Source organism: Saimiri boliviensis, chromosome 4 (assembly GCF_048565385.1).
Source record: "Saimiri boliviensis isolate mSaiBol1 chromosome 4, mSaiBol1.pri, whole genome shotgun sequence".
Classification (NCBI taxonomy): Eukaryota; Metazoa; Chordata; class Mammalia; order Primates; family Cebidae; genus Saimiri; species Saimiri boliviensis.
In genome coordinates, this window is record NC_133452.1 from 117,045,693 (window position 1) to 117,061,111 (window position 15,419).

Below are 15,419 nucleotides of genomic sequence, written 5' to 3' on the forward strand. Positions count from 1 at the left end.
GAATGATTTATAATCCTTTGGGTATATAACCACTAATGGGGTTGCTGGGTCAAATGGAATTTCTATTTCTAGGTCCTTGAGGAATCACCACACTGTCTTCCACAATGGTTGAACTAATTTACACTCCCACCAACAGTGTAAAAGTGTTCCTATTTCTCCACATCCTCTCCAGCATCTGTTGTCTCCAGATTTTTTAATGATCACCATTCTAACTGGCATGAGATGGTATCTCAATGTAGTTTTGATTTGCGTTTCTCTAATGACCAGTGATGATGAGCAGTTTTTCATGTGTTTGTTGGCCTCATATATGTCTTCTTTGTAAAGTGTCTGTTCACATCCTTTGCCCACTTTTGAATGGGCTTGTTTTTTTCTTGTAAATCTGTTTTAGTTCTTTGTAAATTCTTTGTCAGATGGGTAAACTGCAAAAATTTTTTCCCATTCTGTTGGTTGCTGATTCACTCTAATGATTGTTTCTTTTGCTGTGCAGAAGCTGTGGAGTTTGATTAGGTCCCATTTGTCTATTTTGGCTTTTGTTGCCAATGCTTTTGGTGTTTTCGTTATGAGACCCAACACCATAAAAACCCTAGAAGAAAATCTAGGCAAAACCATTCAGGATATAGGTGTAGGCAAGGACTTCATGACCAAAATGAGCAGGTTTAACTAAATCACTGCCAAATAATTTTTCAAAGTTCTACAGAGTATAAAAAACAAAATAATATGCACTTAAAACTGCCTGTCCAATAGTTTTTCTTTTCATGCTTAAAAGCTTAAGCATAGAATTCCACTGCAAATTTAATGAGTTATCCCCAAGTAAGTCACCTATTTATTTCCTTAGGTTTTCTACATCTCAAAAAGCATTTGTTTATGTGGGAGTTGTAAAGATTATTTGTGTAAGACACTATTAATGTTTTTTTCATGATGGGATTTTTAGTACAAAGATAAATATAGATATTATCAAAATCACACAGTTTTTGAGATTCCTATGTTCTGCCAATGGGAAGGGCTCCATCCAGATTACTAGAATACTTTTAAAATCTGACCTTCTAAAATCAGAATAGGTCTTTGAAAACTACTGATTTAAATGCTTAATTTATCTCATAGGTAATATCAAAGACTTCAGGCTATAGAAGTTTTTTTTTTTAAACTGTCCTCATTTTCATTAGGCTTAGAGTCTTATCTAAGTTAAATGAGAATCTTTAATGGCAGGAAGTCTGTAATAGTAAATTGTATCTGAATTTAAGAGCATCATATATTTATTAGTAAGTGCTTCATATATGATATACCATTTAATTGAGAACAATCTCATTATGTGCACATTATAAACTTTTCTCATAAATCTGTCACTAAAATATTGCCATTTTTATCATCTGCAAATTTTAGAAGCAAATCATAGAGGAAAAACTATCAGTTTAAACAGGTAGCTGTTTTTACTCACTGGATAATTACAATTTGTTTTGTCCTTTTACAGTTTTTAAAGCAAGTAGGACTGTATCTGATTCCATTAATTTAAACCTGATGTTAAGAGTGCATAATCAAACATTTAGGAGATACAATTACGAACCATATGGAGGACAGAGAAAATTGCTCAGAGTAGGTACTGATTCCAGACTTTTATTGTAACTACCTGTATGACCTTGGGTCAAGTATTTCACTGTTGTGGGCAGATGCCCATCTTTAAAATGTGGAGGTTTGCCTACATGTACTTGAAGTCACCTTCAATTCTTAACTCTGTGATTTAAATCCTAGTTTAGTCATGAAGTAATATGAATAATAAACAGAATAATGGCTTTCAATTTTGAATTTCGATTTCAAGAATACTTACAGGTAAGGCTGGTGGTCCTGGGGGTCCTGTATCTCCCTAAAATAAATTAAAGAAAAGCTGCAATTACCACTAGTCCCTTTTTGCATATTATAAATTATACGTGAATAGAAGCAATATCTATAGATAAGTCTTGAAGAATAGAAAAATGGAATTCAATCCTGATAAAATTCTCCACACAGAGAAAATTTATCATTCCCTTTTAGCTCTCATGATATAAAAATCACCTGGTATATTCCATGGTTTTTGCAAAAGCAGGACTTGTTTTGAAAGCTAAAATAATCTAATTTTCTATTCTTTTGTCTACTAAACCAAAATTAGAAATAATATATCTTCAAGTATGGTTACTTGCCAGTGGAACAGCTGGGAAGTGTCACAGCGATAGACAATTTGTCTGACAAAGTTAGTATGAGGATCAGCAGAAATAATAAGTGGATCTCCCCATTTCATGCCTCCCAGCTGCAAGAAGCAGTCCCATGGCCTCTTCTAAAGCTCTGCTGAATTGGCATCACATTTGCCATCAACTGTAAGAGGCTTTGCCTATATTTATGTATTTTTGAATACTAAAATTGCTTTGCTGATCTATATGAATACAAATTTCCAGGTGGATATATCAACAACTATTCAACATCTTTAAAAAATGGTTCATCTAAAAGTTCACCATTTTCCGATTTCCATGTCCCCTTATACTTTACGGTCCTGGAAACTCTATTTATTACACAAGAACTCTCAAATACTAAGACCAATCGCCCCTGCCGTGGTTCTTATTTAGCTGCACATTATGGAGGTCAGGTACTGCATAGCATGGGGTACCAAGATGCTATAGTCTCACGTTGAGTATCTTTAGGACTTTCTCTTTTCTCAACAAATATAGCCACCCAGAAAGTTAAAACTTAGCATTGTGTATGCATTGTTTTTTGCAACAATTGAATTAAAATAGACAATAGTTGCTAAGGAACACTGATGCGGCTTTAATCAGTCACTGAGGACTCATTTGCAAGGTCACCTTTAACACATAGATAAATATTGAAGACAGACAAGGATTTCTAAATGTGCTAAGAACGGAGAACAAAATACAGTGCAAAACACATACACATACAATTTTCATCAAATTGGGATCACTCAATTACTTTATTCAAAACAACCCTTGCTTTTGACTATTTCTTATTTTCCTTTTCAAGGTCATTGCAAACATGTCATTGTGAAATAGCTTATTTTATGAGAAAAAGTAGCAGAAAATGGAATAGTTAGACTAAGACTGAGATACAAAGTTAGCTTTTTTTTCAAAAGCCACTTGCCTCACCATTATAGTGGCAGCTCAGTGTTATTGGCCAAATTTTCCAATACAGGCCACACTTGCTAATTTGGTGATTGAATACCTAATGCTGTTAAGCAAGGGCGAGAAAAGGGAAATCTTATAAATACAAGTTAATGCCAATTAGCAATTGTGCATTTAGTCTTTTCAAACTAATTAAATGAACAAAAAGGCTGTTCTTATTCAGATGCTATTAATGTAACAGCCTTTGATTAACTTTAAAACGCTTTTGGTAGATAAACAGTATCAATGAGAAGTCACTGCATAGGTTGTCAGGGTTTTCTTAAAGAAAGATTGGGCTTTGCTGGATAAACACAATACCTTTTCTCCTTTTGGGCCAGGTGGACCAGGAGGACCCAAGTCACCTTTTGAACCCTGTAGAAAGAATATAACCAATACACAGTTCAAAGAAAGCTTTAATTTCTAATAAGTCTCTAGTAACAAAATAAATCATAATTTACTAAACTTTCAAATCCCATTCTTCCTTTTGTAGTATAGAGAGAAATAGAGACAACTGGCACTAAAATGATAAGCAACATCTGTGCCGTGGTGGGCACAGATACATTAAATCAGCGCGAGTCCTCAATACTGCATATTTGTGCAACTTTGCTTCCTGCTAAAATTACATTAATTCACCATCTGGGAGAATATCATTTAGATCTATATGAGCTTTTAAGTATCCACTTTGGATTAAATTTGTGGATGTTGTAAATACCTCTGATTTAGCATTGATTTGGCCTTTGTAAAGCTTGCCAAAAAACTCAAGAGTAAAATCAAAAACATTTTTATGTCTCTATCAAGAAATCTAATTGTGAGGGGAAAAGGAATGAAAGATGCATTCTTTTGCTATCACACAACTGGAGCTAAAATGTAATCTCTCGCCTGTTTTAAACTATGTTTTAGTTGTCTAATTCCTATCTTTTTTTACCTGGATTTATAAAGATGTCAAATGAAACTATTTATGACATAGATAGAATATCAGATAAATATTTTCATAAGTCCTCTGGACTGTTGGATGTTTTAATGGGTATTTAGTTGATCTAAGTAATGACAGCTTTCGAGACTACTACAATAGACTGTACCAGAGGAGATCAGCTCTACAGCTGCATAAATTCACAGTGTACATAGAAAGTTAGATAGACACATCCTTACTATGTGGTAAATAGGAAAAAATATCTTCTTTTGTCCTTACTTTAAGGACTCGATGAAGGAAGAACAATAATAGACAAAAAGAAGTATTCTGAAGCCATGCAATGCACGGTAAATCTGAGCATCTTACTGCTCCTAGCTGAAAGACTCAGCTATTACTGCCCTGACATTTTGTAGTGAATAAATAATACCAAATGTCATCACCTGTACTCAATATAGACACCAGTGATGAAATGAAAGAAACAAAAGAAAATTGGATACTTAAAATAAGCCTGTTGCAGACAGTATGTGAAAATTGTAGTATTATACTTTAAGAAAAACATTTTTAGTGGATTAAAAAAAATCTAATTGGGCAAAAAACCTTGTAGTTGCCTAAATGCCTTCATGTATAAAACTCATAGTTACGCTTTTTCAATCATTACCTTGGAATATTTATAGAAAAAAAGATGAGTGAAAAATTAAATAATATTTGAGACATAGTATTATTATCTGCAATATCCATTTCCTCCCAAATCAAGCAACCATAATCTATTTATACATGTTTCCAGAGTAGAAGTTGGCAACAGCATATTGTAAACACTTGAGGGAAGAAATTTGCCATTTCTGTGAATAGATTTATCATTAATTCACTTGTTCTTTCATTCGCTTATTCAATAAACATTTATTGCATACCTCGTGTGAAGTCACTTCCGGCCTTTAGACCTGTACTGAATAGCCACATGTAGCTTTTGAATTCTTGAAATGTGACTACTGAATTGAGTTGTACTGTGAGTATAAAACACTGTTGGATCTACAATATTTGGTATAAGAAACAAATATAAAATATCTCACAAATAATTTTTAAATTATTATATGCTTAAATGGTAATAGTTGTATATAGTGTATTAAATAAAATATATTATTAAAAGTATTTTCACTTGTCTTCTTTTACTTCTCTTAATTTGACTACTAAAAAAAAGAATGTGTTTACATTCACCTTGAATTTGTAGCTGTCATTATATTTCTATTGATTAGTAAAGAGATAAAGAAAAGAACAAGAAATTAATGAAGATTCTCTCCATCACCAAACTTTAGTAAGGGTCCTCTGAGCTCTCTTCTCAACTAGGCCTGGGATGTGGCCCCCATTCTGTCTTTGTTCTGCCAAGCTCAGTTATAGCAAGAATCTTGCTAAGTACATGTATAGAAAATCTCTCACCCTTAAAACCTGTTCTCCATTCTGTAACCTTTGAGGAGATCATGCTCTTTGTCCCCTACCTTGAGGTCTAAGTCTTTGGCCTGTCTTTAGCAAGAATCTTCTTAGATGAGTTTAGTCAAAATCACTCTACCCTTGATGTCTCCTCTTAATTGTCTACCCAGTGAGTTCCCTCCCTCTGCTCATTGGCTATAAATCCCCACTTGTCTTTGTTGTAGTTAGAGTTGACCCTGATCTCTCTCCCTTATTGCAATTCCCCTATTGCAATAGTCTGAACTAAAATGTCTTTCCTTATCACTTTTTAAAAACAAGGGTCAATAATTTTTTTCTTTAACAATGTCAAGGTTCCTGTTCTCAAGGAACTCACGTAATAAGAGGAGAGTGACTGACAATAAACAGGTCAACAGGCTGAATGTGATGAAAGTGAAAGAGGAGAGAGCTGCTACTTCAAGTGGGATGTCAGAAATGGCCCTTGTGTGGTGGTGACATTTATTGTTTCAGAAGGATCCTAGCAAAAATGGAGAATCATTCTGTGTCTATCAACAGATGAATGGATAAAGAAAGTGTGCTATATATACATAATGAAGTACTATTTAGCTATAAGAAAATAAAATCCTGTCATTTGCAGCAACATGAATGGAACTGAAAGTTTCTATATTAAGTGAAGTAAGCCAGGCACAAAAAGACAAATATTCCATATTCTTACTTAGATGTGGGAGCAAAAAATTTTGAACACATGGAGGTAGAAAGTGTAAAAACAGACAACAAAGACTGGAAAGAGTGAGGGGTAGAGGGAGGATGAAACGATGTGGGTAAAAAGATACAAGCATACAGTAAGATAGAAGGAATAAGTTCAATGTTTGATAGCAGACTGGGATGAGTATACGTTAAAAAAAAATGTATTGCATTCGGAAAATGGATAACCTAAACAGCCTCACTTGATCACTATGTATTATATATGTGTAAAAAAGTTCTCACGTATCCCATGAATTTGCACAAACTAAAAAAAAAAAGGATCCAGCCATGCAATGATCTGGGGAGAAGTATGGGGGCAAAGGGAACAAGAAGCACAGAGGTCACCAAGGTAAAAGGAGTGTCATGAGCATGCAGGTAAGGAGTAGGGGATTAAGTCAAGGTTTGCCAGGGGTCATGGTACATAAGGAATTGCAGGCCATGATAAGGAAGAAGGGTCTTGTTTTACATGCAACAGGAAACCACTTAGGTGTTTCAAGCAAGAAAATGACATGACATGAATATGTTTACAAAAATCCCCACAAACAACATAGCCCTAAAGTTATCCTGTACCCACATTAAATTTTATTTCAGAAGAGAACCTTGGTTTTGGTAATTCATTTTTTAAAAGATTATGTGCAAAACACCAGGTTTTAGAAATAACTCACAGAATAGCCTTAGCTTTCAATGTCCAATGGTATATTTGTGAGTTGTATTACCTGTAATATACATCCCAGAATAAAGGAGTGAATTAAAAAAAAAATCCACATTGGCTGCAATTCCACATTGACTGCAATATGGAATGCAGATTATGGGCAGCAAGAGTGGGAGCAGAAAAGGGCCTCTGATAGCTTTCCAGGAAAGAGAGCAGGATAGCTGGGACAGGGTTGTGCTAGTAGAGATGGTGAGAAGTGGTCAGAGTTGGCACATACTTGAAGCAAGACTGGCAGATATGCCAGAAGTGGAGGAGAAGAAGGAAAATCTCCAGGCTAATGTGCACTTAGCTTAAGTAACTGGCTAGGAAGTTATAGAATTCACTGAGCAGAGAAATTTATTAAAAAGTGATTCTGTCTTCTTGCTTGTATAAAACTATGAAAAGACAAACACCAAAAAAAAAAAAAATGGCTGAGAAAAACCTTGAGAAAAACCTTGTATCCATTTATTCAACAAATATTATTGAACATATGCAAAGATGTAAGACTAAACTATACACTCCTTACAAATGTGTAAGTGTGAAACATAATTTTTAAGAATGAAAGGAAACATTAGGCACAACATTTAGAATAATGGTTAACTCTGGAGTGGAGGATAGTATATGGTGAACCACACAGGCTGATTCCATGTGGAAGATGATGTCTTAGTTCTCACATTGGGTTCTGGGTACATTGATTGGTGCTCTCATTATAACTATGATTTATAACCATCATATATGTTATATATATTATTTTTGTAGGCATAAAATACTACACTAAAATTTTTAAAGATTCCTGTCTGACAAATCAATCCCAGTTGTAATTTCTAAGGAAGCAATGTATTGGCGGTTGAATCAGCTAACTCTCCCTGGTTCAATCAACTATGGGCAGGGAGAGGTGAGGGGGATGATGCAGCCAATTACAAGTTGATGTGAATATTATCATTGCAGTATATAGCAGGTATGCAGGAAGTATTTCCCACAGATGCCCAATTCTAGTGGAGGTGTCTAAGACTTCACAGATGTGGATTTCAGGAGAGTCAGAAGAGGAATGGCCTTTTATGTATAATCATGGGTAAGTTAGGTAAGCTTTCCTATATAATAGGTATAATAAGTAATAGTTTTCTTGAAGGGTTGTTCTTAGAATCATATGTTGTAGAAACATTTAGCACATGGTAGGCACTTAATAAATGTTGCTTTTATTTTTCAAGTTCAAGCTTAAGGGATAACTGATTTTTCTTTCTTGTTCAGTTTTATATCAGTTTGATGGATATGTAACAACTGTGCTTTAACTCACATAGGATAAAATGCAATAGAGAATCATTGGATTTGTCAAGCTTCTACTTTTATGGCCATTAAAGTGGCCCCATGTAACTCACGTCTTCCTGTGACAAAGTATAACGTTGTTAAGGCCATGGCATTGTAATAGGCTCTGAGAAACAGATCAGTAATGCTTTTCTCAAACGCAGTTTTTCTCCTTGTGTCACACTAGTGCTGCTATCAATGGTTATTGAGTGCTGGGGAGAAAGGACACAGCACTCACCATAGGCATAAAGAGCCAAATGGAACAGACTCTGAATTCAATATTGAGAAAGATGGGTATCTGTTATGAAGGTTCTCAATAAAATTCATGCATACAAAAATTCTCAAAAACACAGTAGTTGACTCTGCATGTAATGTGGAGACAAACTATTATCTAAAGGCAAGATAAAAGCTGAAGAGCAGTATTATAACTAGAATTATAAAAGCAGGTGGACTATAAAATTAATTTTTGTTGGAGTACCTACTACTATTTAATGGGGTGTCACATCTTTAAAAATCAGAAGATAATATAAAAATATTATTTGTTAAAAATTTTAACCCATCAGTTAATTCTTTTCACAAGCTTCCCATGACTTAATCTTATTCCCTAGCAGTGTCAACAGCTGTTGCCAGCCGATATTTCTAGTTTTGTGATTTTAATATTTTTGAATTCTGTAGTACAGATTGTGCTGGTATAAGGAGATTAACATGATTATTTTAGAAACATCAGATGCTGTGATTCTAATGAGGGATATTTAAAAGACCATAATATAGATTCAGAAAAAGAGACAACTCAACAATTAAATCTACTTTCCTAAGATTGTATAACCCCGTGAAAAACAAATAAATTTAAAAAAGTCTTTAACTGCATAAGACAACTTTTCTTCACAGTGCAGGTCCAGCCCACACCTTTCTGTAACTTGTCCACAAGCTATTGTTAACTCGGTCCCATTCAGTTCTTCTGAAAATAATTTACTACCCATCATCTCCTTCTCTCCTATAAAGAGGCTCTATTTAAGCTTCAGCCATCTGAGCTTTCTTTGAGTCTCATATTTTTTATGGCTTCCACTGCATGCACATTAATATATCTGTATGCCTTTTCTCCTGTTAATCTGTCTATTGTCAGTTCATTTCAGCAGACTGAACCCCTCGGAGGGGAAGGAAAAATTATCTTTTCCCCTACAGTAAGTACTATTGAAATTATCAGTCCATGGTGCAAATAAAGAAACTGAGGCACAGAGAGGATATGTAATTTACCAAGTAGTATGTCAGCTAGTTAGTGGCAGAGCTGGGATTTGAGCCCAGATAGCTTGGTTTTAAAGGTCACAATTACAACTTTATAATGCTCGCTCTCAAGTCCATTCTAAGATACCTTTGTTAAATATATTTTGTGTTAGGCCACAATCAAAATTATTTAATTATACACTAGACTGTGTGTAAAGATGAGGTCTTCTATTTTCAAGGTTAAATTCTAGCAATTCAAATTTTTGAAAACTTAAATATGTTTGGTATGTATTATATAAACTAGAATGGAAACATGAGAATGAATTTGTTTAGTAATGCCATAGAGATCAACCAAAAGTTTAGGCATGCACACACATACACACACACACGCAAGCATGCATACATACACACACACACACACACATACACAGTCAAGACACACTTAGAAAAATATCAGTGTATTTTTTCTTATCCCAATGACTAGGGGCTGCTACTGGCATTTAGATTAGGTTGGTGAGCTTCAAGGATGCTAAACATTCCACTCTTGCAAGACAGTCTGACTTGAGAAAGAATTGTCTTGCCAAATGCCAGCAGTGCCACGGTGAGAAATACTGAACTGCTACATGCTACCCTTTAATTTATCATTTACACTTTCCAAAGTGAGCTGGCCCATTTTATGAGAAAGCTGGCACAAAAGAAGTTATTATAAAATACATTGACATTAAGATATATATAAAATGCAACAATAAAGACTATGAAAAAAAGGCTGTTGATTTTGAATTTGTTTAGTAGAAATAATAAAGCATTCAATATACTCTGACTTAGAAAGCAGCTGGAGTCACCTGGCCCACTGAGCTTATTTAACATGCATTCTAAGATAATATTTCTGAAGTTATAATTTTCATCATGGCTTGACTTTCATTGAAATCCAAATAGCCATTCTAATACCTTTCATTTTTTAAGAATGTATACCTGGGCTTATTGAAAGTCAGAGTAAACTGTCATAAATGCTGAATTACTTTAGTTTGCAGAGTCAGTTTTTTTAGCACTGAAAAATAAGCAATGATGTGTAGCATGATTTACTGGGAAAATCAGACTTTTCAGCCAGATATTTAGAGTTAAAGGTCAATTTTAGTATTTTATAAAAGAAAGCTGTTTAGTAGTTAACATACATAGAAACATTAACTACTATTACTACTAGAGTTACTAGGGTCTTTCTTTCTTGGAGGACTCCCCCCCAACATACACACATGAGATATCCTTATGACTTTCTCCTCAGGCTCAAAAGATTGGTTTTCAGCCTCTTTTCCATTGCAATGGTCTACTGCATACAAAATGGATTTCCTAACACATCTAGAGCATTAGGGAGCTAGATAGAGTCTCACAGTTTTTCCTTATTCTTTTGTAAGTTGTGTAGCCCTTCAGGTCCTTTATGCAAGTGAGAAAAGGAAGCTGAGGGAAAAACTAATTTTCATTTTGGATACTTCCCCTACCAGTAAAGTTAACATATCTATAGTAAATAGTGAGTAAATGTAAATAAAATTACATTTCAGAGCAAAACCCACATTTGGGCCATCCTTCACATTTTATCCTAAAATCTGGAGTGCAATTCTGGGACGATAATTGTCCTGATGGGAAAGGAAGGAGATGACTGGGGTCCAAGGATATCACAGGCAATGCTATCCCTGAGGCTGAGGAAGGGAGCAATATAGATTTAGTTTCCCTTCACTTCCACCCTTTCTTTCCATCACTGAAAGCCTACCAATACAGACATCATCTGCAGACTAGATGGAGATTCAAACTGAGATGAAAAGTGAACCACTGGTAAGAGCATAGGCCACAGCAGAAGATATGTAAGATGAAAAAAGACAGAAAAAGAAGACTAGAAGATGTGCAAGCACAAAACATCAAGGAAGAAAGGCCTTTATAAAGCCAATGAAATGAAACTAAAAACACTAGGCCTCTACTGAGCCATGTGAAACAACACCATGATTCTTAATTGCGTTGGATCACGGCTGGCTCTACCAAAAATAGGTATATCTTAATAGCATTAAATAGCATATTTTAGTGACAAAATGTAAACAGAGTATCAGAAAAAAAAGTTAGGCTTACATTTTCTCCATTAACGCCAGCCAGACCTGGATCTCCTTTTTCTCCTTGTTCACCCTAAAAAGAAGCAATATATACAATGAAAATCTTGTATCTGAAAACCTTTGCTAGAAAAAAAATGAAGAGTTACATTGTTTGGGTATGTATAACAAATTAATTACTTTGCTAAACTCTTGAAAATTATGGTTATTTAAAAACAATCCTGGGCTGGGCGCGGTGGCTCAAGCCTGTAATCCCAGCACTTTGGGAGGCCGAGGCGGGTGGATCACAAGGTCAAGAGATCGAGACCATCCTGGTCAACATGGTGAAACTCCGTCTCTACTAAAAATACTAAAAATTAGCTGAGCATGGCGGCGCGTGTCTGTAATCCCAGCTACTCAGGAGGCTGAGGCAGGAGAATTGCTTGAATCCAGGAGGCAGAGGCTACGGTGAGCCGAGGTAGCGCCATTGCACTCCAGCCTGGGTAACAAGAGCGAAACTCCGTCTCAAAAAAAAAAAAAAAAAAAAAAAAACAAAAAAAAAAACAATCCTGAGTCCTAAAAGAAGTTTAAAAGTTCAAAGAAAAGCTGAAGCCAGGCCCTGTGGTTCCCACCTGTAATCCCAACACTTTGGGAGGCCAAGGTGGGTGGATCACCTGAGGTCAGGATTTCTAGACCAATAGCCTGACCAACATGGTGAAACCTGTCTCTATTAAAAATAAAAAAATAAAAAACAAATTAGCTGGGCATGGTAGCACATGCTACTCAGGAGGCTGAGGCAAAAGAATCTCTTGAACCTGGGAGGCAGAGATTACAGTAAGCCAACATCACACCATTGCACTCCAGTCTAGGCAACAGAATGAGCTACATCTCAAAAACAAAACAAAACAAACATAAAAATAATTAAACCATAAAAATAGAACAATAATTTTTTTTCTTCTATAAGCAACAAGGAACTTTCTGGAGGGTGATTTGACTTGGCAATATATACAAAGGATCTCAAATCCATTCATTTCATTTGGGCCAGTGATTTCACTTTTAAGAATGTATACTAATGAAATAATCAGAGATAAAATAATTAGATATGAAAATAATGAAATAATTTTAGGCACTAATATGTAGAGGGTAATGCTATTTATAGTAGTAAAAAAGGAGAAGTATCCTAACTGTCCAATAATAGGAAACTGGTTAATGGTATAGAGATAATAAATTGACTACGATGAAGCCATTAAAATCACATTTTTGAATTTTATTTTATATTAGAGAAAAATGCTCATGCTATAAAAAGCAAGATACAATTAAAAAATAGACAAATCCAGTGGATAAATGTTAACCAATATGTATTTTTATTAAAGTTACAAATATTCAAAATGGTCACTAATATCACTATGGATGATACATACCCATAGTGACACATAATTTTGTTTTCCTTCAGAAAGTGTATACTTTTATTGGCCCACCCTACATATAGTATAATTCAATTTTTGAAAATGCCTGTCTACATATCCAGCTGTCTACCTACCTACCTGCCCACCATCTACCCATAGGTCTTAGAAACAACACTGTGAGGAAAAAAAAAAAAAAAAAAAAAACACAAAGTAATAAAAGTGGTTAATCTATACATTGCGACACTTCACTTTACTCCTCAATGTTTTTTAAATTTTTTTTCTAGAGATAAACATGTATTAGCTGTACAAGCAGTAAGATGTTTAAAAATAAAATAATATATTATGTACAGAAAGCACTTAACCAAGTATAACACTCTATGTGTATCTGTGTGTGCCTGTGCAGTTAGTTAGTAGTAGTAATCTTTGCTTTATTCTCTTCTTTATATTTTCTGTTTTTCTTCTTTCATTTTTCCTACAATGAATGTTACCATTTTTATTTGCAAAATAGTAAGGAAAAGCAAGAACCCGATATTAATAAATAATACATTACAGAAATACAGTTGTATACTCCTAATCATCTAAGAATATATATTATCACAATACAGAAAACATAGGAAATGAAGGAAAAAATAACTTAATCACTGGGACATAAGAAACACATATAATATACAAAACAAAAAAATAGGTTTACGTTAAAATAAAACTGAAGATTTTAAGCTAAAAATGGAAGGGTAAGGAATTACTCTATAGAATTGTGCTATCCAACACAGTAGCCAATAGACACATGTGGCTACTAAAATTAAAACTAAATTAAAGGTAAAATTTTGTTCCTCAGTTGCCCTAGCTACATTTCAAGTTTTCAGCTATGCCTACTGCATTGGACTGTGCAGATCAGAACATTTCCATCATTACAGTCAATTCCATCCATTTGACATTGCTGTTGTAGAGGATGTCAAATTTGACAGGAAGCAAAATAAGTAGTAAGAGGCTCACAAATACACAGAAGAAAATACTTTTCTAATAAGGGGATCAGAAACAATAAAGTGTTTAAATATTAATACAACATGTATTCATGATTAGTTATAAGAATGAATAGAAATTTTTGACACAGATGATGCGTATAATTCCATGGATATCAATGTTAACTTCCAGAATGTTACTAAAAATGAATACAGTCTTTATGCAAAACTAATGATTCTCATAGATGGAAAAAATCAGCACCTATACATATTAAAGAGATGTGTGCCTATAAGGAAATCTGCAAGCTTGACAATGGTAATAAAAGCTAACTAAAAATAATAAAGAGAACAGAGTTAATATACCGATGAAGTTTATGCTGCATAGCAAGAGAATAAGAGATGTGGTAGAAGACTAAAGAAGAAACATACTATTTCAAATTGATTCCTAGGAAAAATCCACAACGGATTTTTAAAAGCATACTTTTTAACGTATAAAAAAAGTCACTTTGATCAAATAAAGTTCATTAAAAATTTATTTTATTTATGATTGTCATTTTCATAAAACACTCATTCAATATTTGTTATGTGCCCAAACCAGGGATATCCAACAATACAGTGTATATGGATTTCCATAAAGTAGGAGTCGAAGTCTCTTAAAATGCACTTCAGGGTAAAGAATAGAATATAGGTAAAGAATAAAAAAGGCCAGGTGCAGTGGCTCACGCCTGTAATCCCAGCACTTTGGGAGGTCGAGGCGGGCAGACCACCTGAGGTTGGAAGTTTGAGACCAGCCTGGTCATCATGATGAAACCCTGTCTCTACTAAAAATAGAAAAATTAGCTGGGCGTGGTAGTGGGTGCCTGTAATCCCAGCTATTTGGGAGGCTAAGGCAGGAGAATCACTTGAAACTGGAAGGTGGAAGTTGCAATGAGCCAAGATCATGCCACTGTGCTCTAGCCTGGGAGACAGAGCAAGACTTCGTCTCAAAAAAAAAAAAAAAAAAAAAAAAAAAAAGAATAGAAATATAAGACTCCATCTCTCTCTCTCTCTCTCTCTCTCTCTCTCTCTCTCCATATATATATATATATATGGAGAGAGAGAGAGAGAGAGAGAGAGAGGCTAGATAATACTACTCTTGGTATGTAATTGGCAGAGGAATGGTATTCAATGAATATCTATCTATACATTTATCTATTGACCTATCAACTATGCATCCACCCATTTATCATCTCTTAAGGTCCCTTAATCTCAGCACTATTGATAATTCTTTGTTGTGGGGACTGTCCTATACATTGTAGGATGCTTAGCATCATCCTTGCTCTCTGCTCACTATAGGCCAGTAACCAGCCACTCCCCTAGTCCTGGCAAATAAAAAATGTCTACAGACATTGTTAAATGTTCCTAGAGGGCAAAATCACCTCTGATTAAGAACCACTGATATATATCATGAATATGTATGTAAAAGACTTATGATATGAAATACTACCATAGATCAAAGCAATATGCTATAATAAACAACTTGAAATTTATTAGGAACAAATGTGCATTGCTGGATTTAAGT

General features: G+C 34.6%; 1 protein-coding gene across 7 annotated transcripts in view; it reads right to left on the reverse strand.

Moving 5' to 3' along the window:
- The window catches only part of COL19A1 (collagen type XIX alpha 1 chain), a 364,360-nt gene that overhangs the window by 184,075 nt on the left and 164,866 nt on the right, over positions 1-15,419 (reverse strand). For all 7 annotated transcript variants that reach the window (XM_074398116.1, XM_074398115.1, XM_074398114.1 and 4 more), the window contains 3 exons: positions 11,537-11,590; positions 3,456-3,509; positions 1,823-1,858 (listed from right to left, as the gene is read on the reverse strand). In XM_074398116.1, the coding sequence (XP_074254217.1) occupies positions 1,823-1,858; positions 3,456-3,509; positions 11,537-11,590 (144 nt within the window). The remainder of the gene's footprint in view (positions 1-1,822; positions 1,859-3,455; positions 3,510-11,536; positions 11,591-15,419) is intronic.